Source organism: Lonchura striata, chromosome 1A (assembly GCF_050655825.1).
Source record: "Lonchura striata isolate lonStrDom1 chromosome 1A, ASM5065582v1, whole genome shotgun sequence".
Lineage (NCBI taxonomy): Eukaryota > Metazoa > Chordata > Aves > Passeriformes > Estrildidae > Lonchura > Lonchura striata.
Window position 1 is genome coordinate 64964834 of NC_140741.1, and position 21714 is coordinate 64986547.

Sequence of the window (21714 nt, forward strand, 5' to 3'; positions counted from 1 at the left end):
CGACACAGTAAGGTGTCATTGCCACTACTTTTTTTGAAGCAGACACAAGTCTAACAATATATTAGTCATTTATATGGCATTCTTCCCCCATAATAATGATCTTAGAGCATGTGAAGGTCTATGAACCAGTCAGGTTTTGCAGTGTGCAAAATCTGACTGGTCTGAGAGAACCATATTCTAGGTGGGGAAGGAGGACTTCTTACAGATCCCTTAGAAAGCACAGGCTGTGAAGACAAGAAGGGAAAGTTGCCCTTTATGTGATAGAACAGCTGGAATGCATGGAGCTCTTCCTGGGGATGGATGAAGAGCCAACTGACAGCTTGTGGATGAGGATCAAAGAGAGATAAGGGTTGGTCAGTGTTTTCCATAGGCTGCCTGACCAGGAAGGACAAGTATATTAGACCCACAGCAAAAGAACCAGATTAAACTCAGTACAGAAAGAGAGAAGCAGCCCCACATTTGGAGGCCCTGGTCACCATGGGGTACTTCAACCAGCCTGAAGGGACAGGTACAGATTGAAGGTACTTCAATCTGCTGAAGGAACAATAAGCAGAGGTTCCTGGAGTGCAGCAGGAACTTTCTCACCTAAGTGAAGACAAAGAGGAGAAGTGATCTGCTGAATGTCATCCTCACTGGCTGGGGATGGGAAGGTCAAAGGCAGCCTTGGCTGCAGTGACCATGAGTTAGTGGAGTTCAGGGGTCCCTCCTACCTTAAGCATTCTGTGATTCTCTTAGGGCGGAAGACACTGGCAGCATCTACAAGATCTGAGGCAGCCTAGATAACTGCATAATTATTTGCCAAAACTATCTAAAATAACTTAAATAACTGCATAGAAACAGGCACAAGAAAGACAATGCAAGTGTACAAAAAAAGTCAAATGTACAATAGTATAAAATGGGTGAAATAAATTTAGCCTCCGTATTTATTTCTCCTTTTGTCCATTTCAGCTTCAGCCTTTGATTCTGGTTCCAAGATGTGTTTCAATACAGAGTCTACTCAGGAGGCACACACCTTCTGGAAATGCTTAGGTGTTGTTGAATGTTTGCTTTTACTGCCTAGATCTTTTAAATCTAAATCCTTTTCATTGAAGTTAATTGAATATTAAAGAACTTTGCTTTCCTGCTTCGCAAAAGTATTCCCTTAATCCTTAATAGTACATGCTATCACATTCCAATCTAAGCTGTAGAACTTTTAATCATATTTACATTTCCAGTAAATTATCTCTAATCACACACACAGCATTTTATTGACCTATTTCAGTTCTGGCTCATTAAACACAGCTGTTCTGATACTTAAGAAAGGAGCAGAATGTGAACAAACAACACCCCACTCCTCCCCAGTTTATGAAAAAGTGAAAAATTCAGAAAAGCAAAATGGCTGATTTAAATTCTCTCATCTGAGTTATCTTCTCAGGTCCAACCAAGCCTTCAGTTTCTTCCTTGCTGTGAACTGAGGTGTACTTGCAGGATTTCCATGGAAGAAAAGGGACTAAATGTTGTCCCCAGTCTGTAGTGTGCAAGCCCTCACTGCAGCCACATTTACACAATTTAGGTCCCAGAAACACTCTAGGAAGAGATTTGGAAGCACTGAGCTGCAAGAAAACCAAATTTATCTTGCTGCATCTCATGCAGAATAAGACCTTTAAAAGCTAGTCAGGCATCCCCTCAACGTGTTTGGAAAGCTGATCCTTTGTTTGCTGCACTAGAGTTGTCAAGAGTTTTCTTAGATTATAAGTTATTTTGGGCTGACATCAGCTAATACCCATTTGTTTGGTAACTTCAAAAAAATGCTCTTTTATACTATGTGACAGTACATAATAATCATAAAGTTATAGTAGCAACAGGTCAAGCAGTGGCAAAACACAGTGTTTTCAGAGTAACGGAAAATTACTTATTCTGTAAAACTTGAAAGCAAACACAATAATGACACACAGGACTGTTGAAAAAGTTGTATCTGTGATATAAAATGAAAAGTTTATATCTATGATAAACAGCAATTTAGAAAAGAATTCTGTATTCTTAGCAGGCTGAGATGGAAGCAGATGGAGAAATTGATAAAATGGGATAGATGGCATTTCAGCTTCTGAGCCATACTGTTGAGCATTTTTGCTTTTCTGAGATTTCTAGGATATGCAGATATGTTTCTATTAAATTAAGCCTGAATTTGCCTCTAGTTACAACTCAGCATTTATTGAAATGCAAGGATCCTTATAGTCAAGAGTTTATGTGCTGACTTCAGGTAAATCATGATTTTCAGCAGCATCATCCTCACTACTGAGGTATTCTATGTTTGTTCTTTAAATTACTTGCTCAAAGCAATACTTGCTTTCCCAATATGTAGTTGAATAACTAATTCTCCAACAGCTTAGCAGAATCTTTACCATATGAAATGCCAAATCTGATTTCTGTGCTCAGCTTTCTTTTTTCACAAGACTACTGATATGTGCTTACACACTACTCCAAAATATCCACAAAGTACAATAACATTATGTTAAGAAGCATTTAGATATGAGAGTTTAAATGGTGCTTTTGATTCATGATATTTAAACCAAGAGATTAGCTGATTAAATCTGACAAAATAATGGCACCTGCTTCTGAATGTGGAGCTGTTATTACTGGTGGCGTAATTAAAGTTGCTTTGAGATTGGTGGCTACAGCTTGTACTGAGCCCCTTGGACCTGGGCCAGCACACATTAAAGTCAATAGAAAGGAGATTTGCTTGCACTGAAATCAATCAGAAATGAACTCATGACATTTAGAGCTAGCAAAATTGTATTTATTGTCTACTTAGTTTCCTAGATGCATGGTTGTTTTACCTACGGAAGCAAGGGTTGTCATAAGAACTTCTGTAATGCAGAAATAGGGAAACTTTCAAAGGCACAATGTCAAGTCCTTTGCTACTAAAGAAATTATCTTTAATAACTCCCTTTAATAACATGTTTTGCTCATGCAGGGGGGTAGAAATACTCAAAGGAAAAGATGGAATTTTTTTTCCCTCAGGAAAAATAATGTCTTTTCTTCAGAATATACCAATGTTTTCAAATATCAAATAAATGATGCAAATAATATTATGCTCATTTTTTGCAGATGGGGATGCTGAAGCAAAAAGAAAAGGATGCAATTTCTCACAGTCACACATGGCAGTGCATGGGACAGAGTCCAGGTCTGCTGATTCTCTGTGAACTACTAGACTACACTACTCAGCATGATTTAAAGAGCCACCTTCAGTCTCAGAAGACAGCTTTGTAAAATATAATTTTGCAAAAGATTCTTAGCTGGATTTCACATGCAGTACTTCTAAGTAAAATTTTTTCTACTCATCCTATTTCCCACGTTTTTGACTTCACAATATGTTTTGGGATTTGCTTCTGAGAGCCTTGAGTTTCAGCCAAACATGGATTATGGATCAGATAATGCTAATTACAATTAATAATGTGGGCAATAGTATTGTAAATTGAGAAATTAACATGGAATTAATTTTGTCACTGAAAGTTGGAGTGATGCTACAGGAATAAAAAAATCCACAACTAGAGACCAAATATAATAAAGATTAATCTTTAAAATTTTTATTCTATATGGAGTGGTATGATAAGTAAATTTACCTACAGAACCATAACTATTCAGAAAGTGGGAATAAGATTTGGGATAGATATGGCTGCTGATATTTTTTCTGGATGAGATTCATAAGAATAATACTTGTTTAATTTAAAAGCAGTGTGCAATTACTTCCCATCAAGATATGGCCTTCATGTTCAGAGAAGATTTGAAGGAAATTCACCATTTCCCAGAAGTACAGTCTTACCAGTGTTCTCAGTCTAAAAGCAACTGTTTTCATTTGCTTTTGCTTTTCCAATTCTTGTGATTATTTGTTTAACCGACTAGAACCTGGAGTTCACATATTTTCCTGTAAAGGAGCATCCTTCTCACTAGGTTAGAAATTCACCCATACTCAGTATTTTTTACTGGTTGCCTGTGCACAAAATGGAAGGGAATGATCACAGGATGGATTAAGAAAGCAATGACTATGAATGTCTGGTGCATAAACCTGTAACTGGCAAACATCTGCCCACACTAAGACTTTAATTCTTATAATGGACATGATTAACAAAACATCCATTTTATATTTAGTGTATTACATTACAGTATTGCAGATTTACTGGAACAGGTAGATAAATAAATATGTGCCATTTCTATGCTCTCATCATCTTTTTTGTTACTTTTCTCACTGTAGGAACTAGCAGTCACGAACACCTTTATGAATGATAAGGATGAGTTAAAATATATGAAGAAAGGTAATTGTGAAAATGTAATGAGTCACTGCATTGTTCTTTCAGATCACAGAGTAGAAATTTATCAGTAAAAATCTGAAAATTGGGCAAATTTTTGTGCTATCTCAAAATTCTAAAGTTGACCTCAGAAATAAATGTTCCCACAGAAAATGTGAGTTTCTAACTGCTGCATCATAATATTTTAAAAAGTATTATTTTGCATAACTAGTTAAATGAAAAATTATAAACTGCTTATAGTCATTATGCAAGCAGCAAAATGTAACTTCTAAATCAGGTGTTCAATTATTTTCTCTAATATCCTTACATATTTTTTGACTATATGGTAATAATTTCTCAGCCCTAGTTACTGTATATTGTTTGAATTTATTACACTACAATCTGTTTGTCCAAATGAACATTGGAAGCAAGTGATGAAGGGACCACAATTATATCCTTTATAATAGACCTTTCAAAGAGTAAGTGATATATTGTATAGATTCTGATGCTAAAATAGCTGAAAACTTTCAATATTTAGAACTGACACTTTGAAAAGAAAAATTCTGATCTGTAAGTTCATTTTCCTATTTTGAATAAAATGGTAGGCAAAATCATTACTGTGGAAATGTTTCAACCAAGATTTATAATTGTTCAAATTTCCTTCTTCACCCTTTCCCCAAAGTATTATGACCACTATGTTACTTTCTAAAATCCCTGTAAAATATAATGTGATTTACTTTTTATACTGACTAGCAAAAATCTTTTACTGATGCTATCACAGATGCACTGATGCTATACTAGAGTGCTTTGTGGAAATAAAAAACATTGCTTGTGTGCTGGATATAAAAATTGTAAATTTGAGCAAAGCTGACCAGCATGTTTAATAACCTCTTGCATATCAACATCTGAAAACACAGAATAAGGCAACAGACAGCAATGTCTTTGTGACAATTTTTTTTTAGCTCATCTGTAACCCTTAACTGTTGAAATATTCTATTCCTGACTCACAGACATCATAAATACACAGCCTCACAGAATGTTCCAAACCAGCAGTCATGGTGGTTGCTTCAAAATCATAGTATAAATACGGTATTTCACTTCTTTTCAGTATCAAAATGACGTAATAAAGCACCAGTCAACAAACAGCAGAGATTTTGGAGAATGGCAGGTGACCAAGGAAACTATGACAACAGCATTATAATAAATTTGTCTCTCAAAGAGCTTTGGAAACTGTACAGGCACTTGGATTGTTAGTATAGCATGTTAAATATGGGAGAAAACTCCCCAACATCTTCAGACCCAAATGATGGTGTATTAAGCTGGGCTCACTGCCCCACTAATGCTGTTACAGCTCCAGGAGCAGACTGAAGAGCTGCCAGACTGGGGTCTGAGCAGAGCAGGCACCCAAACACACACACATCCAGTTTTGTACACCTGCAGGCACACACTGCTTTGGAGGGCTCACTCTGGAACATTTAGACATATGAAGCATGATTTCATAATTCAGTGGATGGTTTCACAGTATTATCTTTTTAACACTCACATAGCTTTTTCCTCCTGTGGAAATAACAAGCTAGCAGAGAATGGCTCTAAAACAAATGGAAAGCCAAACCAAAAGAAAAAAAAAAAAAATCTTTGTAAGGCACTGACTGAGTCTGTACTCTCTTACTGAAGAATATATTAAAGTTAAAGGTGCAACATTGCATTAACATCTTTAAAACCTTAAATAACCTCAGCTAGAAACAGCACTTCACTTTTTGCAGTCTTTTTTTTTTAATGAGAACTATGCTAGAAAACAATCTGATTTAAAGACTTTGAACTCAATAGTTTTAAACTTCTTTGATAAAAGAAAATGGAAAAAGCCAACAAAAGAAATAAAATCCTGCCAGGGTATCTGATGCTAACATCTCTATAATTCAGTTTCTCAGAAGACAGAAATCTACCTGATTTGTCTCTTTAAACTAAATTCAGCTGGATTTCCTCAAATATACTTAAAGACTTTAGTGTGACTCACTTCAGTTTAGGATCTAGGAGAAATAATTGGTCTTGGAGGGAAAAAAAAAAAAAGAGAAACTGCAATGCAGAAAATCACAGTTATAAAATGGGAGTTCCAGCCCATGATATTCTGGAGTGGAGGTCAGGTAAGAATGAATGATCACATGAATGAAAGCAGGGATGGTACCTCCTGCTTAAAGCCAGGTCTGGGGAGTCTCAGATCTAACCAAATACTGCGGCATCACTCTCTGATCAAGCAAAGGAAAAGAGAAACTGTCCAAAAAACTTGTCAAAGAAATATGCCCATTTTACCAAGGCCACGTTCACACTCACACAGATGGTAATTGTTTTTTAAAGCAACTAGCCAGTGATTGTGTAGCAATTGTGATTATTAAAATGTGTGCCCAGAGCCCAGGTGGTTCTCCTGGCTGTGGTGCAGGCAAACAGAACACTCCTGGGTAGGACACCAGCCTGGAAAAGGAGCTGCCCTGAAGCTGCTTCCTGGTGGCTTCAGAGCAGGACCCTTGTGTCGTGGGCAGAGCTAGCCACAATGACTGTCACCAGGCTGCTGGAAAACTCCCCTTTTAGTCTTCTACTTGCTTTGAACTTCTGATAGAAATTTGAAATGAAAGTGGTCCAGCTATTTCCTAGAAAAGGCTCATAAAAATGTATTTGAACAGTGATAAAAAAATTCAACAGATCTTGATTCCAAAATGCTATAAGAAAGTTTCTGCTTGGGAACAGAACTTCAAGAGAATGTTTTTACATCAAGCAGGGCCTTTTATAGATGCAAAAAAAAAAAAAAGAAAAAAAAAATATCACCGTTTCAAAACCTGGTCAGGTTAAATTTCTGCAAATCCTGTCAATTCTGGGCATGCATAAATATGTAAACTGATGATATAGAAATGTGCACTTTCTTATCACAACTGTACTACAAACATATCTGCATGAGATAACAGCGGGACAAGTGACAATATCAGACTTTGTAAGTATTTGTTCTTTCCAAGATTATGTAATCCAAGATAGTTGAATTTCACCATTCCTTGTCTGCTGGGAACACTGCTGTGCTGTAGACTATCCAGCCCCCTGCTAGCAGAAGGCCCTACAGACCTTACAGAGCAGCCACAAACCATCCACTCTGCTGTTTTTTCACACCAAGGAAGGTCTGTTATTGAAACTGCTCTTTGCAAAGTTGCAGATAAACCACATGAACAGAAATATTTCAGCGTCATTCCCCATCCCCACCCTGGCTTTTTAAAAAAAATTTCAATAAAATATATGGAAATTAATACTAAACTTTTATAATTAAAACTGAAAATTTAAGATGAGTTCCAGAGTCTTAAACCCACCACCCAAATAATGAACACCACCAAACTGCAGTGTAAGAATGCAGGTCTTCCGAGCTAGATTCAGCAGGAGCAAGTTAAATCAAGGTTCAAACTGCCCCACTTGGCCATTTCCTCCTGCAATTCCTTGCATCAAGCACTTTGCAAAAGAAGCAAAAACATCCCACAGCCACAAGTCTCTTCTACTCTGAGCCATGCCAGAGTACACAAAGTTCTGTCCTTTGTACTCAAGGAAGAAAGAGCCTAATTGAAAGATACTCATACTCACGTAAGAAAAAAGACAATACCACAGTCTATATGAACAAAAAACCCAAACTGAAATCACACAAGAAACCTGGATTTTAATGTGTTTGGATTTTCAGGACTACATTTCTATCATCTTAGCAGCACTATTTAACTGTCTCCTTTTCTTTGTGTGTGTTCATGTACTGAAATATATTATCTAGGCCAAAGTTTTGTTCTGTCTCCACATGTATAATAAGATTTAGGAAAACAACTACCACATGGCAATTTTTTCATACCTGAGGTTTATTTCAATATACATTTCACACTGGTATGATCACAGAAAAACCAACCTACTTATAAAAATCCAAGTTTTCTTCAAAGCTCAAATAGAATGCAGACTGAGATTAACATTTTAGTTTCTGGTTTTGATTACTTGGTGGCCTAAGGTTAATGCTGTAAATTAATTAATATATATACAGCAAGATGCAAGTAACATTAGTCTGAGCAAGGACACAAGTTTTCAAGATACCTAGAAGACCTGAAGTGTCTCTGAAGGGACCGAATATGGAGTCAAAAAACCAAAACAGCTGTAAATTCCTATTCACAGTGACAGAAAAGGAAACTGGACAATTTAATCCCTTGTATGTGTATATTAAAACTGGCAATTTAGGTTTAAACAGATTTAAACCAATTTTAACTACCACACTACTACAGAGTAGTTGAAACAGGTAAATAAAATCAAAAAGCAGATTGTGCACTATAACTCTAGAGAGTCCATCTTATAATAAACCCAACAGCTAAATAACAAGGTTTTGCTGATTCTATTGCCTGATATCCACAAAAGGTGATCTGACCTGTGAGTAGGAATACTGTTAATTAATCTCATTCAGCAATATGCTTAGAAGTTACATAGCAGCTAGCATTCAACAATATTAGTATAGTTAGCAACTTTAGTGTAAAAGTAGCTCTAGCCATCAATTATTGTAATTCTTAATACTATTCCAAGTGCTCTTCTGTAGCAGGCTGAAATAGTGATTTCACAGTACAGTTAGCTAATAAAATTTTCTTCTTGATATTGAATTTACTTCTCAGCTGGAAAGGTGTAAAAGTATACAGTTATAATACCTTCCACAGCATTAATGAGACAGTTTCCCTTGAGCTGTGGTAGTAATATTTGTGGTTAATTTTGTTTTAGAAAGTTATAAAAAGAGTTTTAGTTTATATTTTTGCAGAGGTTAGGAAAATCACTATGAAGAAAATCAAAATACCAAGTGCTTTGGACAATAAAAGGTTTTTTTCTTGCTGTCTTATCTAGGCATGTGGAAAAGAGCTACCCACAATGCAGGAGAACTTGTGGTCATTGGCATATTTACTTGGTTTTGGAAGTTATTCAGAATTTCAATGAAAGCTTCATAGAACTTTTCTGTAACAACAGTTACTAGGAAATCTGGTTTAGGCAAAACGTAATACTCTCAAACCCACACCACTTGTACTTACAATGTAGTGTAAGACCGTGCTCCAGGCAAGGTCTGAGACTGAATCCACCAGCCAGCCATGTTCTTGCCTTTGGAAATGCTCTAAATGATTGCTCTGAGGCAGCTCAGGTGTTACTGCTCTAAGTGGGAGCTTTAGATACATCCTGTGCTTTTGAACTGATGCTGTAACCCTTAGGAAGAAGATTTAAGAACAGGTTCAGGGGGTCTCCAGCTGCTCAGGAGCCTCCAGCCATTCCCCTGCCATCCAAGCCAGTCTGGGCACTGCACACTGTCCTGGTGTTAGCATTCAGGAACACACATAAGCACAGGATATGATACTATGCAGGTGCTTTTATTGAGGGCTCTGGGAATCAGGGGTCCAGACCCAAATCTGACTCTGACATGGCTTTCGAGCTGAACGTATTTTGTATTCTATCATTATATAACTTACATATTAATTATTAAACTTATATTGTTCTATTGTATACATTGACATGAGTTTCTCATGATCTTTCTTAGGTCCCTGACCACAGTTTCTCATGATTATTCTTATGATTAAACAGTAATTATATTTAATTACTAAACAATCATCACATCTAACAATTATATTATTTATCATGTACTAGCTACACAGGTGCAGTTCTAGCAAGTACAAGTTCTTCATGTGCTTAGGGTGTTTATTTTTCCAGGGCCTACTAAGCTTATTTTTCCTTTTAACCCTAAATCCCCATGATTTAAAAACCCTTTTACTATCACTGGGAATATCAGACCCAGTAAAACCTCCCTCCTTCTATCCCATTCCTGCTGCCTCTCTTCTGTGCACACGTGAAACTGGGAGCCCAGCACCACAGCATCCACTATTCCATTCCATCTGGGAAAAGCTCTCCTGGGAAGCACTGACTGCCCCTCTGCTCTGGAAAGGCACTTACCCTGAGGAAACACCATTCCTGCTCCCAGCCTCCCCCCCAGCATTGGAAATCCTTCTGGAAACATCCTGAGAAGCTGGACTAGGAGCCAGTCTTGGTCTCCTGGAACACCCAAGCCCATCGGTGAACCACTGCATACCCAGGTGGCAGGTAGAGGAGAGGAAAGGCTTTCACAGCAGCTTCTTACAATTTCTGTGTGCTGAAGGAGATTAAATGGGCAAACATTTCTTCCTACACAATGCAATGAGTGTAGAAATAACCTGAAAGTCTGCCTACAGTCCAGGGCAGTAATGCAGACCAGATGTAGACAAAGCCATTGACTCTCATGCTAGGAAATTGAGTTATTATGTAATAAAAAGGCAGATGCAAATTAATTCTACGTGAAGGCAGGTTAAAGAGATCAGAACTGTTTTAAATGGTTTATTTTATAGATGGATATACAGAAAATAAATGGAACATAGTTATCTTCTGCACATTTAAATAGGAAATCCAAAGCCAGTGAATTTAAGTAATGGAAATAAATTTTTTCTATAAGACCTGATTAACTGAGCACCAAGCCTTAGCAGGATTTAAAACAGGTTTAGTAATTTGTAAATATAATGAATATTTGGGATAATAACAGAAGGAAAAATATCCTTCAGAGTGAGGTCCTATCACAAGCTCATGAAGGTTAAGAGGAAACTTCCTCTAATTAAAATTAAACTTTAATTGCCACTCCTGGGCTTCCTGTGCTTCTCTCTGAAGCACCTGAAATTGTTAGTGTTGATCAGCAACAGGAGTGGCTATGCTCATAACATTCTGCAAAGCAAGACCACTAACCTAAACCCTCCACAGATTTCTGTACAAGTGCTGTGATTTCTACTGCAAGAAATTGCCACTAAGAAAATTGTGTGTAACTCTGTGATTTGGCAGCATGTTGTGGATTGTCTGTATCAGACTTTTGCTGATGGACTCTCCCTTCCAGGCTGCTAAAAGAATATTCACCAATATCACCCTACCAGTCACAGCAAGTGGGAAAAACAGACAGGCAGCAGACAAGGAGACAGGATGCATCCCTGCAAATAAAATGAAAGACAGAATTGTGGGCTGAGTTGCTTTGATATGTTTCCCTCAGATTGTCCCAAATGATTGTCCTTAACAGCAACAGGGCACTGGAAATCCTTTAATTTTCAGAATAAATTAGACAAACCAGGACATGGAGTTTAAAGGGTTCTATAGCTGAGTATTTGTTGTGTATGCAGTTTTGAAATAATCACATTGAAGTTGCTTCCTGATGGCTGTCCTTTGCAAGTGACAGAAACTACATTCCAGAATCAATTTTTTCAAAGAAAATTTATGTATAATATTTCAGTCACTGGAGATTAGCTACTTGTATTCTTATGACAACATGAATGCATATTATTCAGTGGAATACCTACTCTGGCAAAGGGAAAACTCACTGTTGCCCCAAAATCCTCCTACCATTTCAGTAGATTAGCATTATTCTTCTCACTTCCTATTATAAAATGTTTCTTTATTAACATTTCATCTCACTAAGATATTCTAATGTACCTCAGCTTTCAATATTCAACCAGCCTGAAAATTTATTATGTTTTATTAATCACTGGCAAAATACATAAACCACTCAGATTCCCAGATAAATTGTGTAACAAAACAACAAAAATAATATTATTAGTACCAATCAAATTCAATAGTTATGACAACTAACAAATTCACAAACCACTTACACTAAGAAGTTTGTATGTGCCTGTTTATTTTCTCCTTTACAATGTTTTTCTAAAACCAGGATATTAAAAATTAAAATAAGTTCTTTTATAAGGACAAATCAATAAATTTGCAAATCCCAATACATATTAGTATTCATATTTTTGAAACAGCTTACTACAAGCTGACGTTCATGGTTGCAGGCTGTCAGGACTAGGTTTTGGGGATTTTTTCCTCAGTGACAGTTTTACTTCCTGATAAATAAGTACATTTTATTCCTTAACTAACTGCACAACACACATCTTGTATAGAATCTAAACTGAACATTAAACAAGAACATCCCATTCTTGGGAAAGCAGGGCTCATGCATCTTAGGATACTTTTAGCCAAATATTTTACTAGCAAGCTATTTGAGTTTGACTTATTATATGCTGAACTGCTTTAGAGGAGCTGAGTAGAAACTCCAGAGACAGCCACTAATCTATTAGTGTACACACACATCTTCTCCCACAAACTTTTATGCAATTAGGCCAGGCTATAACTTGAAATATAAGTGCTCATTATCTTAGCTACACAAATCTTTAGTTAATTTTCATACACTATTACGGAATATGGGTCAACCTCATTATTTCCTGTCTACTGAGGATAATTCCTCTTCCTGTTCATAAAAGCTGAATGTCATAACCTATGAATTAAAATACTTGCCTTGTATCCTAGCTTTTATTATTATTACTACTACTTATGCAAGTTCCACTAGAAACAGGACTTTTTGTTCTCTGCCTACGAGTTCAAAGCCCAAGGTGAAACTTCACACTAAAAATTATATGTGATTAAACTGGAACCTGGCAGAGACACAGAACCAACATGAAGAGTTCAACTCATTAAAAAAACATCAGGCAGGCAGGTGCTCAGCAGTTCTGGTATGACTGAGTCACACAGCAGATGGGGGTGAATAGTAAGGGGCAGATCTTAGCTGGTGTGCATTGCCTGAGCTCTGCTGGCTTCAACAGAGCTGTCACAGTTCACATGAGAAGAGATATGCCCCTGACTACTGCACACAAAAAAGCAGATACCCATCCGTGTATGTGACTTCAAAACAATGGTAAAAGGCACAATACTGTAATAGAGGGACAAAATTCCACCACATCTTAATATTTCATGAGGTAACTCAGTTTGCTCAGTCAAATGCCAGACTTTTTAATTCCTGCTTTTTAATTTTTATATTTTTAACATGTTGATTTTAATTAATAACTCGTTGTTTGGCTGCAAAAAGCAAAGACTTTAGGATATAAACACCTTAAACCCAGTGTCACTCCTCTGCTGGTATAAAGTGTTATTAATAATCAGAAGAAAACCAGTTTTACTACGCACGGATTTACAAGAGTATTCCACCATTGATATCTTTCTTGTGGAATGTACAGGTGTGGGCAGGCATTTACAAAAGGAGCCTTTTAATTCCTTTCCAAAGTAAGACCTAAATTAAAAAGCTAATTTTCTGAAATTTTAGGGTCAAATACATGTTTTCCTCGATATTCATGTGGGTCTGTCAGCTATAATAATCCTATATACCCTCTGAGAGGGGTCTTGATTCTAAGTTTTTGTCATCCTGGTAGCAGCATGCATGCTTCATCTTCCCAAAGTACAAATATTTGGGATGCTAAGTGCCATGTCCTGTGCATTTCCCAGGCTCCTGATGTTAGATAAGGGGGTACATGGACACAGAATACTGGTCCTGTGTGGAGTATGTTGTGTAAAGGGAAAGGGATGCAGCTGTGCCTGGTCACCAAAATATTGCCCAGGAAGACTCATGGCAGCACAGGCTGCGTGTGACTCTGAACTGGCTTCAGAGCATCTCTACAGCCTTCCCCTGTGCTTGTGGATCCCAGATCCAGCACTTGGGTGGGTTTCCCATGGGAACATGGTGGGGCTGAGCTGAGACAGTCAGAGAGAGGAGCTGAGGGTTTGTAAATGGCAAGAACATGTGAGGCTCAGCACATCTAAAGCTGTTCACAGAGGACAAACCCATGCCCAGCCTGGGCTGTGCTGCTCTAATTGGAGTCACAGGGTGCCTGACAGCCTGAGCCTCCTGCAGCTAATGGGACTTGTAGCTGAAATATGATGATTCAACTGTGAAATTTCATCACTGAGTATGATCCTGCACCATACCAGTCCAAATGACAAACTCTGAAAAGCGAGTAAAAGTTTTGGAATATGTCAAGTTTTCTTCTCAATAGGGTAAATTGGCACTGCTCCTGGTTACAGTAAGCCAGGGCACTCTGGTCAGTGTGATCTAAAAGCAGATACTGCTCATGGCCACATAATGAGCCAGTGGCTGCTGACAGATTGAGCTGATGTCCAGCAATTTTTATTTGTGCAATGATCCTGTTCTACAAATTCTTAATATTGCAAAGATGGATACAAACCCAGACTGACTGTGAGCATGGTGTGATGCAGCATTGGGCCCACTGTTTGTACTGACTGAACCTCTTCTCACTGACTTACTGTGCTTCTTAATTAACATGACCTTGTAGGTCATTATTTTCATTTAAGGGAAATGCATAATGAGCACTCTACTTAGTCATTCAGAAATAACTGGAGCCACTTAAAAGCAAAAGAGTTCTCAGAGAAGCACCTGCCCTGCTGTGCCCCACAGGCCTGAAACACGAGTACCTTTCCTGCAGGATCAGGGATTATTGGTTTTGACTCTGACAAGAGAAGTGGGTTTGAAACCTCAGATATTGTCTGCGGGGGCTAATTCCTCCCACTTAAATGATGTTAAGGAAGCATCACTTAATCAGAGGCTGAGGTCCAAAGCCTCTCTGCCTACTCCCCTCCATGAAGTTCAGTCAAAAAAGTCTTTGGCACCCTGGCATCCACTGGAAATGAGCCTTATTTTCCCTACCAAACCTCCAAAAAGTCCCACTAGCCCAGGTGTGGGGATCTGCAGGGCTGGCCTGACACCCCTTCTGACCACCTGAGCTTCCATGGCAATGCTGCTTCTGATGCCCAGCTCATTTTCCCTGCCTAACTCACAGACTGCCTCAGCAATCCTCAGTCTACGTATTTTTAGTCCCATATAGCTTCCAGCTGCTGCAGATGTTTGCTGCCCTTCCTGGGAACTGTTGGCTCTGGTCACAGAAGGCCCACACAATTATTAAGAGGGATAATGCCTTTTAAACTCCTTTAACCCTCAGTATGAGGAATGCCAAGGCCAGAGAATGGTCTACCCTAAGTGATTTCTCTCTTGGGAGCTCTTCAATTCACCAGCATAGCCAGCCCCATGCAATGCACACAGGGGACACAGCAAGGCCAGGTGTGGGGTGCCTGTGGGGAAGTGTGATTTTACCTCTGCAGTGAGGTAAATCTCACCCTTTCATTCATAAGCTCTGCTCCTTTTGTCCATATGATGCAATTTCATATGGAAGTCCATGTCTTGCTCCCCACATTTAACCTCAGCAAATGCCTGTGCACACACAAACAGGAACACCCTGCATCCCTTCACCACAGCTGAGAACAGCAAGTGGAGGTCAGGAGAGCCCAGCTCTGACTGTAACAAATCATTACTTCCTTTTTTCCTGCCCAAGCCATTTAGTCTGTTACCAATTATACTCTGTCCTTTAGGTACCCCACCAAAACCATCCCATGGTTGTTCACATCTCTGACTCCAGCTCTTCTTCTGCTGCTCCTAAAATTTTTGCTGAAGAGGACAGAGAATGCAACGAGTCACAGTCTTGGCTTCCTCTGAGAACAGTGGTCTTACCTGAAACTTCACCCCCAAGTGAATAAAGGAGAGTAGAGGACAATACTCCTCACTCAGAGCAGAAATTCCCCCTCACAGAAAAGGTTAATGTTCAGACAGACCAACTCAATGGCAAGACATTTAAATTTTCCAGCTTGTAGCAGGGAAACCTATTGGCATCCATCCTGTCTATGTGCCTGTGTTGATCACCACCATCATCTCAGTTACAAGATTGAAACAGTGTGTTTTGATCCTTCTCAATTCCAACATCCTACTATGGCCAAGAGACCAAAATGTTTTTTTTTCCATCTATAATGCATTCATTCTTCACATCCCCATGAATCAGAGATGATGCCATGCTAATAGCCTCTGTTGGAACTGTAAGATTGAAAGTAGACAGTCTGTGGGAGGAAAGGTTGCAGGGTCAAGCATATTACTCTCAAATTATTCCAAAATGGCTCTGCCAGGTCAATTATTGCAAGCTATTATGGTACCTGTCTCCTCTGTTCAGTTAGATTGAGTGCAAAGCCTCATTTAAATTATAGATGAGAACAGCACAGTAGTTACAGACTCTACACAGAATTAATGACACACCACAATGCTTAAGCAAATGAGTTATTTTATGTTCACGTATAAAATGAAAAGAAGTAAGGAATCATCTAAGAATTAAGCTACTCAGTACCCTGAGAAAACAAATACTTATCTTCTGGATGTTCTACTAGTGTGCACATTCACCAGTTGAAAACCAAGCAGTAAACAGAATTCAACACTTAATTGAAAATCCTTAACAGAAGTATACTTCAACCAGTCTGACAAAGTGAAACAAACCTGATAATTGCTTCCTGATAGTCTACTAAATGATAAACATGAGACTGTAAAGGAACCGTCTGGTACAGCATAAACAACAGCTCTGACCAATTAAAAATGTATATTATCATGACACAGACTTTCATGTGGTGGAATAACTTAGTGGGTTTCTATCAAAGTCTGTCTCACCAGAGATCTGATCAGAGACAGAGATCTGATGAAGCTAGACAGGGAAATATGAGCATCCAGTGCCAAGACAGACCTTTCGAACATCAAGAACAACAAATATTAATTAGATGTCCATTACGAAACTTCAGCATTTTGCACCCTTATAAAGGTTGAACTTCTATACTGTACAAACCAATTTGCATTTCTCACATCATCTTTTTCACTTGCACTCTTTTGATGATATCCCTAACTTTTAGGCATGGTGATTTTTCCTAAATGTCTTTCCAGCTAGTCAGAAAGGAAGATATCAGAGAAGAGACAGAGAATGTTGATTATATATTCCAAGGTACATATTTTAAGGTAGCAACTGACTTTGATGTGTGGCTCAGCATTTCCATCTGCTGATATATTTCTCTTAAAAAATATGAACTGAAAGAACAGCAAAACCCCATCAAGGCAAAAGAACTAATTCTGATCTTGCCTTCAGCTTGCCCTTGACTTCAGCGCAAAGTACCTAAACTGTCCAGTCATTTCATGCCCTCCAGCCTCACTAAACTGAGCTCTTGTTGGTGGTATTACTTTCCTCTGCATTCTTGGCAAACAGTCAGACACGATTCTGCTTTCCTTCCTCACCCAGACACACTCTCAGAGGTGACATGAGCCTTCTGCAGGGTACTGGGTTTCTAGATGGCAGATAATTATTGACATTTCACTGAGATCTGGGTGGGGAAGGTTACTAATGTATTAGAGGAGTGATGTGAGGCTGTCTGAAGGGCAAAGAGATGAGATCAAATTTTACTGCTATAAAGGATCACAGGCTTTGAAGAATTTTTCCTTTTCAGGGGTAACCAGAATTATACATTAACTAGCATTGTCTTATTTTCAAAGAAAACCAGTCCCTTGCTTTTGTTATAAACAAAAGCAATTCCACATTTTTCAAATAATTAATGTAACCTTCCCTAAAAACTAACAGCTCCATGGAAAGAGTATGGATCATAGCTACTCTACACATACAAAATATGTGATAGAGAAACAGCTTCCAGTGAAGTTGGATTCACTGACAGGTGTAAATATCTTTAAGCAGGAAGTATCTAATTGATGGGTTTGGAGAACATGGGATAGAGCTTACCAGGGATTGGAATAAGGGGATAGTGTGGGGTAGGGATGCCCAAGGGATCTGATCCTCATAAATCTTTTTGCAACCCTTTTTGGGTATGTATAGCACAAAAAAAAGTGGATCAAATAAGTTTCCCTGCAATTTTGCAAGTTTCATAATGTGATTTTATTTTTGGCTATCTAACCTCAATAGATAAAGGGTTGCATAACTTGCTCCCTTTCTCCATTTCATAGCTGGTGTGTTTTATATTGGTGCTTCTGATGTGGCTTTGTTTAAGCTGTAAATATGGAGATGGAGGCACACTTTCTGGAGCTATATTTATTAAATCTCAACTGAGACTTTCTCAAAGGATCAAATGCAACTCAGGAGCTGGGGAGACATGACCCTACTTGAGCTGGAAGGCAGTGGGGAGGCTTGGGAAATGGGAGAAATCCCAGATGCACCTAATTAAAATTCACCCACCTCTCTGAAGGGAAAGCTGGCATGAACTTATCTCTGAAGGGAATTATTGTCCCTTGGGATCCTGCACCCTCAATTCCAGGACTTCCAGGCCGAAGAAATAAATGCTGCCTGTCAATATAACTTATATTTGCTAAGAACTCTGCAAAATGTTACTAATTTTGCCTTGTCAAAATGGGTATTTCAGAATAACAGGAAAGTTGTCCAGCTCACATCAGTCAGACTATCGATGAGTAATGACAGCCTGGAGGAGTAAAACCTGAAGATTAAGGACATTGCACTGCTTGATGATTTTTCATTTCTTTCACAGTTTTGAAACTGACACTGACTTCAAAAGGCATTAACAACCCCCCCCCCCCCCTTCCCCACACCCCAAACAAACCCAACCAGAACTGGTTTTATTTAGTACTTACATACTTATGTATTAAGTTTCTGTTTTACACACTTGGAAAATACATTCTCACTTAGGACATTTCATTTTCTTCCTCATATTACCACTTTCTATGCAAATAGTTGGTATATGATGACAAAATACTAGTGAAGGTACTTCAGTCCTATGACAAATATCAATTAAGTGTTTTGAAAAATATCATGCCTTCCAGTGGCACCAGAAAGATGGCTACACAGTACCTGAGAAGGTGCTCCTCAATTGCTAAAACTCCATTTTAGTAGTGCTTTGAATCTCTGATAGGCTGACTAGAAGTTTAAAGAATTTAATATTATCTTTCAACACAATTGCTGTTGTGAAAGTTTTGTTAGATGCTGAAGAAAAACTACTTTCCTTTGACCATAACTCAACTGTAAATTAACTCAAAGTCTATGATCTTCCTTTCAAATTAACTTGGAATATTTAGTTATTGCTCTTCACAATGAGAATTTTTTCTTGTCTTTAAAAGATGCAAAATTTGTTCCCATCTTAGAGGAAATGCTGTTAGAAAACTAATATTCTTTCAAAGAACTTGGGACATATTAAAATACACACATATGTATTGTTAATAGCATTATTTATCATGTTAAATCACAATTTTAGTGGTCACCTGAAGCTAATAGAACTTAAATTTGAAGGAAGACTATAGGTAAAGAAGTGGGCTGAGCAGGTGATAGCACAAAGCACAGTTACTGAGCTTAAGACATCCCATTTTAAAATAAACTTTAACTGCTTAAGGATTTTTAAATCTTTAACCACTTAACATAAAACTTATGTGCTGGGTGTCTGCCATACTAAAGGAGACCAGGAATTCTTCTTAATAAACTCATGCAGTTAACACATATATTGATTCACACAAAAAGGATTGGATTAGAGTGGGTAACACCACCTAAATTTTGCTCTTTCCTCATCCCTGGATGCTTAATGTTGAAAAAAACCTCTTTATATTTGAATAAATTTATCTTGGGCACAATTATGAATTTAAGAGCTGTATAAGTTTACTAAGAGCTTTCAGAGACACATCTTCCACCTGAATTCTACAAGGAACTGAAATGAATGTTGGGATACATGGTGTGCAGAACATGCCCTGGGATTTCACTCCAAATAGACAGCAAAGGGCCTGGAGAACTCAACCAGGCTTATGAGTAGTTTTGAATTTTGTGAAGGGGTATAGCCCATTGAATTTAAAGAAAACTTGCTTGTGCAGATTGGCTTCTCCCCCCCAGCAGAGTTTCCCAAGGAGTGTGTGGGGTTTCAGTGGCATCCAGCTGCCTCGGTGCCTGTGGGCTCAGGAATGTGCTGGGAGCTCCCATCCAACACCACGACTCCTGGGACAGCTCTCAGCTCCTTAGAAATAAAGCAAGGTGCTCCCTCAATGTGAAAATGAAACAGATACTTTTCCTCTAGAATTAGAATTACTGTCAAGTTACTCTTTGTAGTCTTTCTAAAGACTTCTAATTGTCTTTAAAGTCTCAGTAAATAATGGAAAAAATACATTTCTAGATTATAAGATAACACAGCACAGCAAAGAGACCCAAATCATCTTATAATTACAAAGCATTAAAAAGGCATGATGAAAACAGGAGTGGCCTTTCTAAAATCTTGGCACATGCCATGAGAGGCAGTTTTATTGGCCTCAAGAGGCATATAGGACCATAGAATCATACAATTTCTAACTTTCCAGTAAGTTGGGAAAGACCTTTAAAGTAATCAGGTCCAAGCATTACCTCTGTACTGCCAAGTCCACCACTAAAGTGTGTCTCTAAGTGCCACATATACGTGTCTTTTAAATAAATTCAGGGACACCTCTCAAAATTAGTATGTCACAAGAAAAAATTTCAAAAAATCAGAGGAGAAAGCAACATGAGAAGGCTCTAAATACATGAAGAATAATTTATGGAAAACTTGCCTTTCTTTTAAATGCATGAATTTTACACTACTCTCTAACACCTATAGATTGGTTTTCTCCTTTTTTTATTTGGATTTACAAAAATTATTTTTTATTGCTTGTATAAATAGAATTTATACAAAAGATACATGCATGCAGTGAGGAAGGCACAGTTCATACCACACAGATGCTAATATTGTCTCAGCTCTATCAAAAAGAAAAACCTCTTTTTCAAGAGCATGGTGCTACAGAGTGCCTGAGAACTTGCACTGCTGACTTTCTGCACCAACAATTCTGTCTTCTGGAAGATGGAAATGGATTTTCCTTTTTTTAAATGTATGAAGTACTAGAGTGCTGTTTGTTCTCTGGCTTGTAGGATTTACTAGAGCAAAAGAAATGAGAGCTTTAGTCAAACGGGAAGGCAGGTGTCCCTCTTGAGATTACAAAATCAATCAGCTCTTGTTTACTGTACAGTGACAGAGTCTCCTGCTGTGGCTGAGTTGCAGAGACTGTTAAAACACTGAACAACATTACCATAAACCTTATCTAGTTTGCTGAGTGAATTGGGTTGTCCCCTGACACACAAGTTGCTTTCTCATTGCCGTACAGTTGAGCCATCAATATTTCAGTCTGGGGTGAGGCAGGCATACAGGACATGATGGGAAGGTGTCCAGAAAGGCAAATGTGGATCCTTAGAGCAGAAAACTGCTTTCCTCAGCTCCCTAAAATTCACTCCTTGGAGTCTGGAGGAATGAGGGCCCAACACAGACAAGGAACTAGTGTTATCCATCAGTCATTCTACTCTCTTTGCAGCCACTTCTGAATAAATCCCAATTCTTAGGGAGGAACTGGAGCACTGAAGATGTTGTAATGGGTGGAGAGAGCTCTTTCACACTCACCACGTCAGCCTGTGTACTGGAATGAGTAGGCTTTGAGTACAGTGGTGTGCCTTCACCTATGCCATAAATGTTATGGGATTCAAGGTGAGTCTCATATCTCTTTCATAATCTCAGTGGAAATTATCACTGGGTCAGGAGTGCCTGAAAAAATCATGTGTCCTCCAACAAATCATCAAGACCACCTTTCACACTGAGATTAAAAACCCCTCACTGACCTATTTTATATGGCAAAAGTGGGGACCCTAGACTTACACATCTGTAAGGCTGCACAGCC

At 38.3% G+C, this 21714-nt stretch overlaps 1 protein-coding gene across 24 annotated transcripts in view; it reads right to left on the reverse strand.

Annotated features, from left to right (window-relative positions):
* The window catches only part of MAGI2 (membrane associated guanylate kinase, WW and PDZ domain containing 2), a 696944-nt gene that overhangs the window by 171937 nt on the left and 503293 nt on the right, over nt 1-21714 (reverse strand). For 17 of the 24 annotated variants that reach the window (XM_077783658.2, XM_077783653.2, XM_077783651.2 and 14 more), the window contains one exon: nt 11231-11287. The exons of the other annotated variants lie outside the window; for them this stretch is intronic. In XM_077783658.2, the coding sequence (XP_077639784.2) occupies nt 11231-11287 (57 nt within the window). The remainder of the gene's footprint in view (nt 1-11230; nt 11288-21714) is intronic. 24 annotated transcript variants of the gene reach the window in all.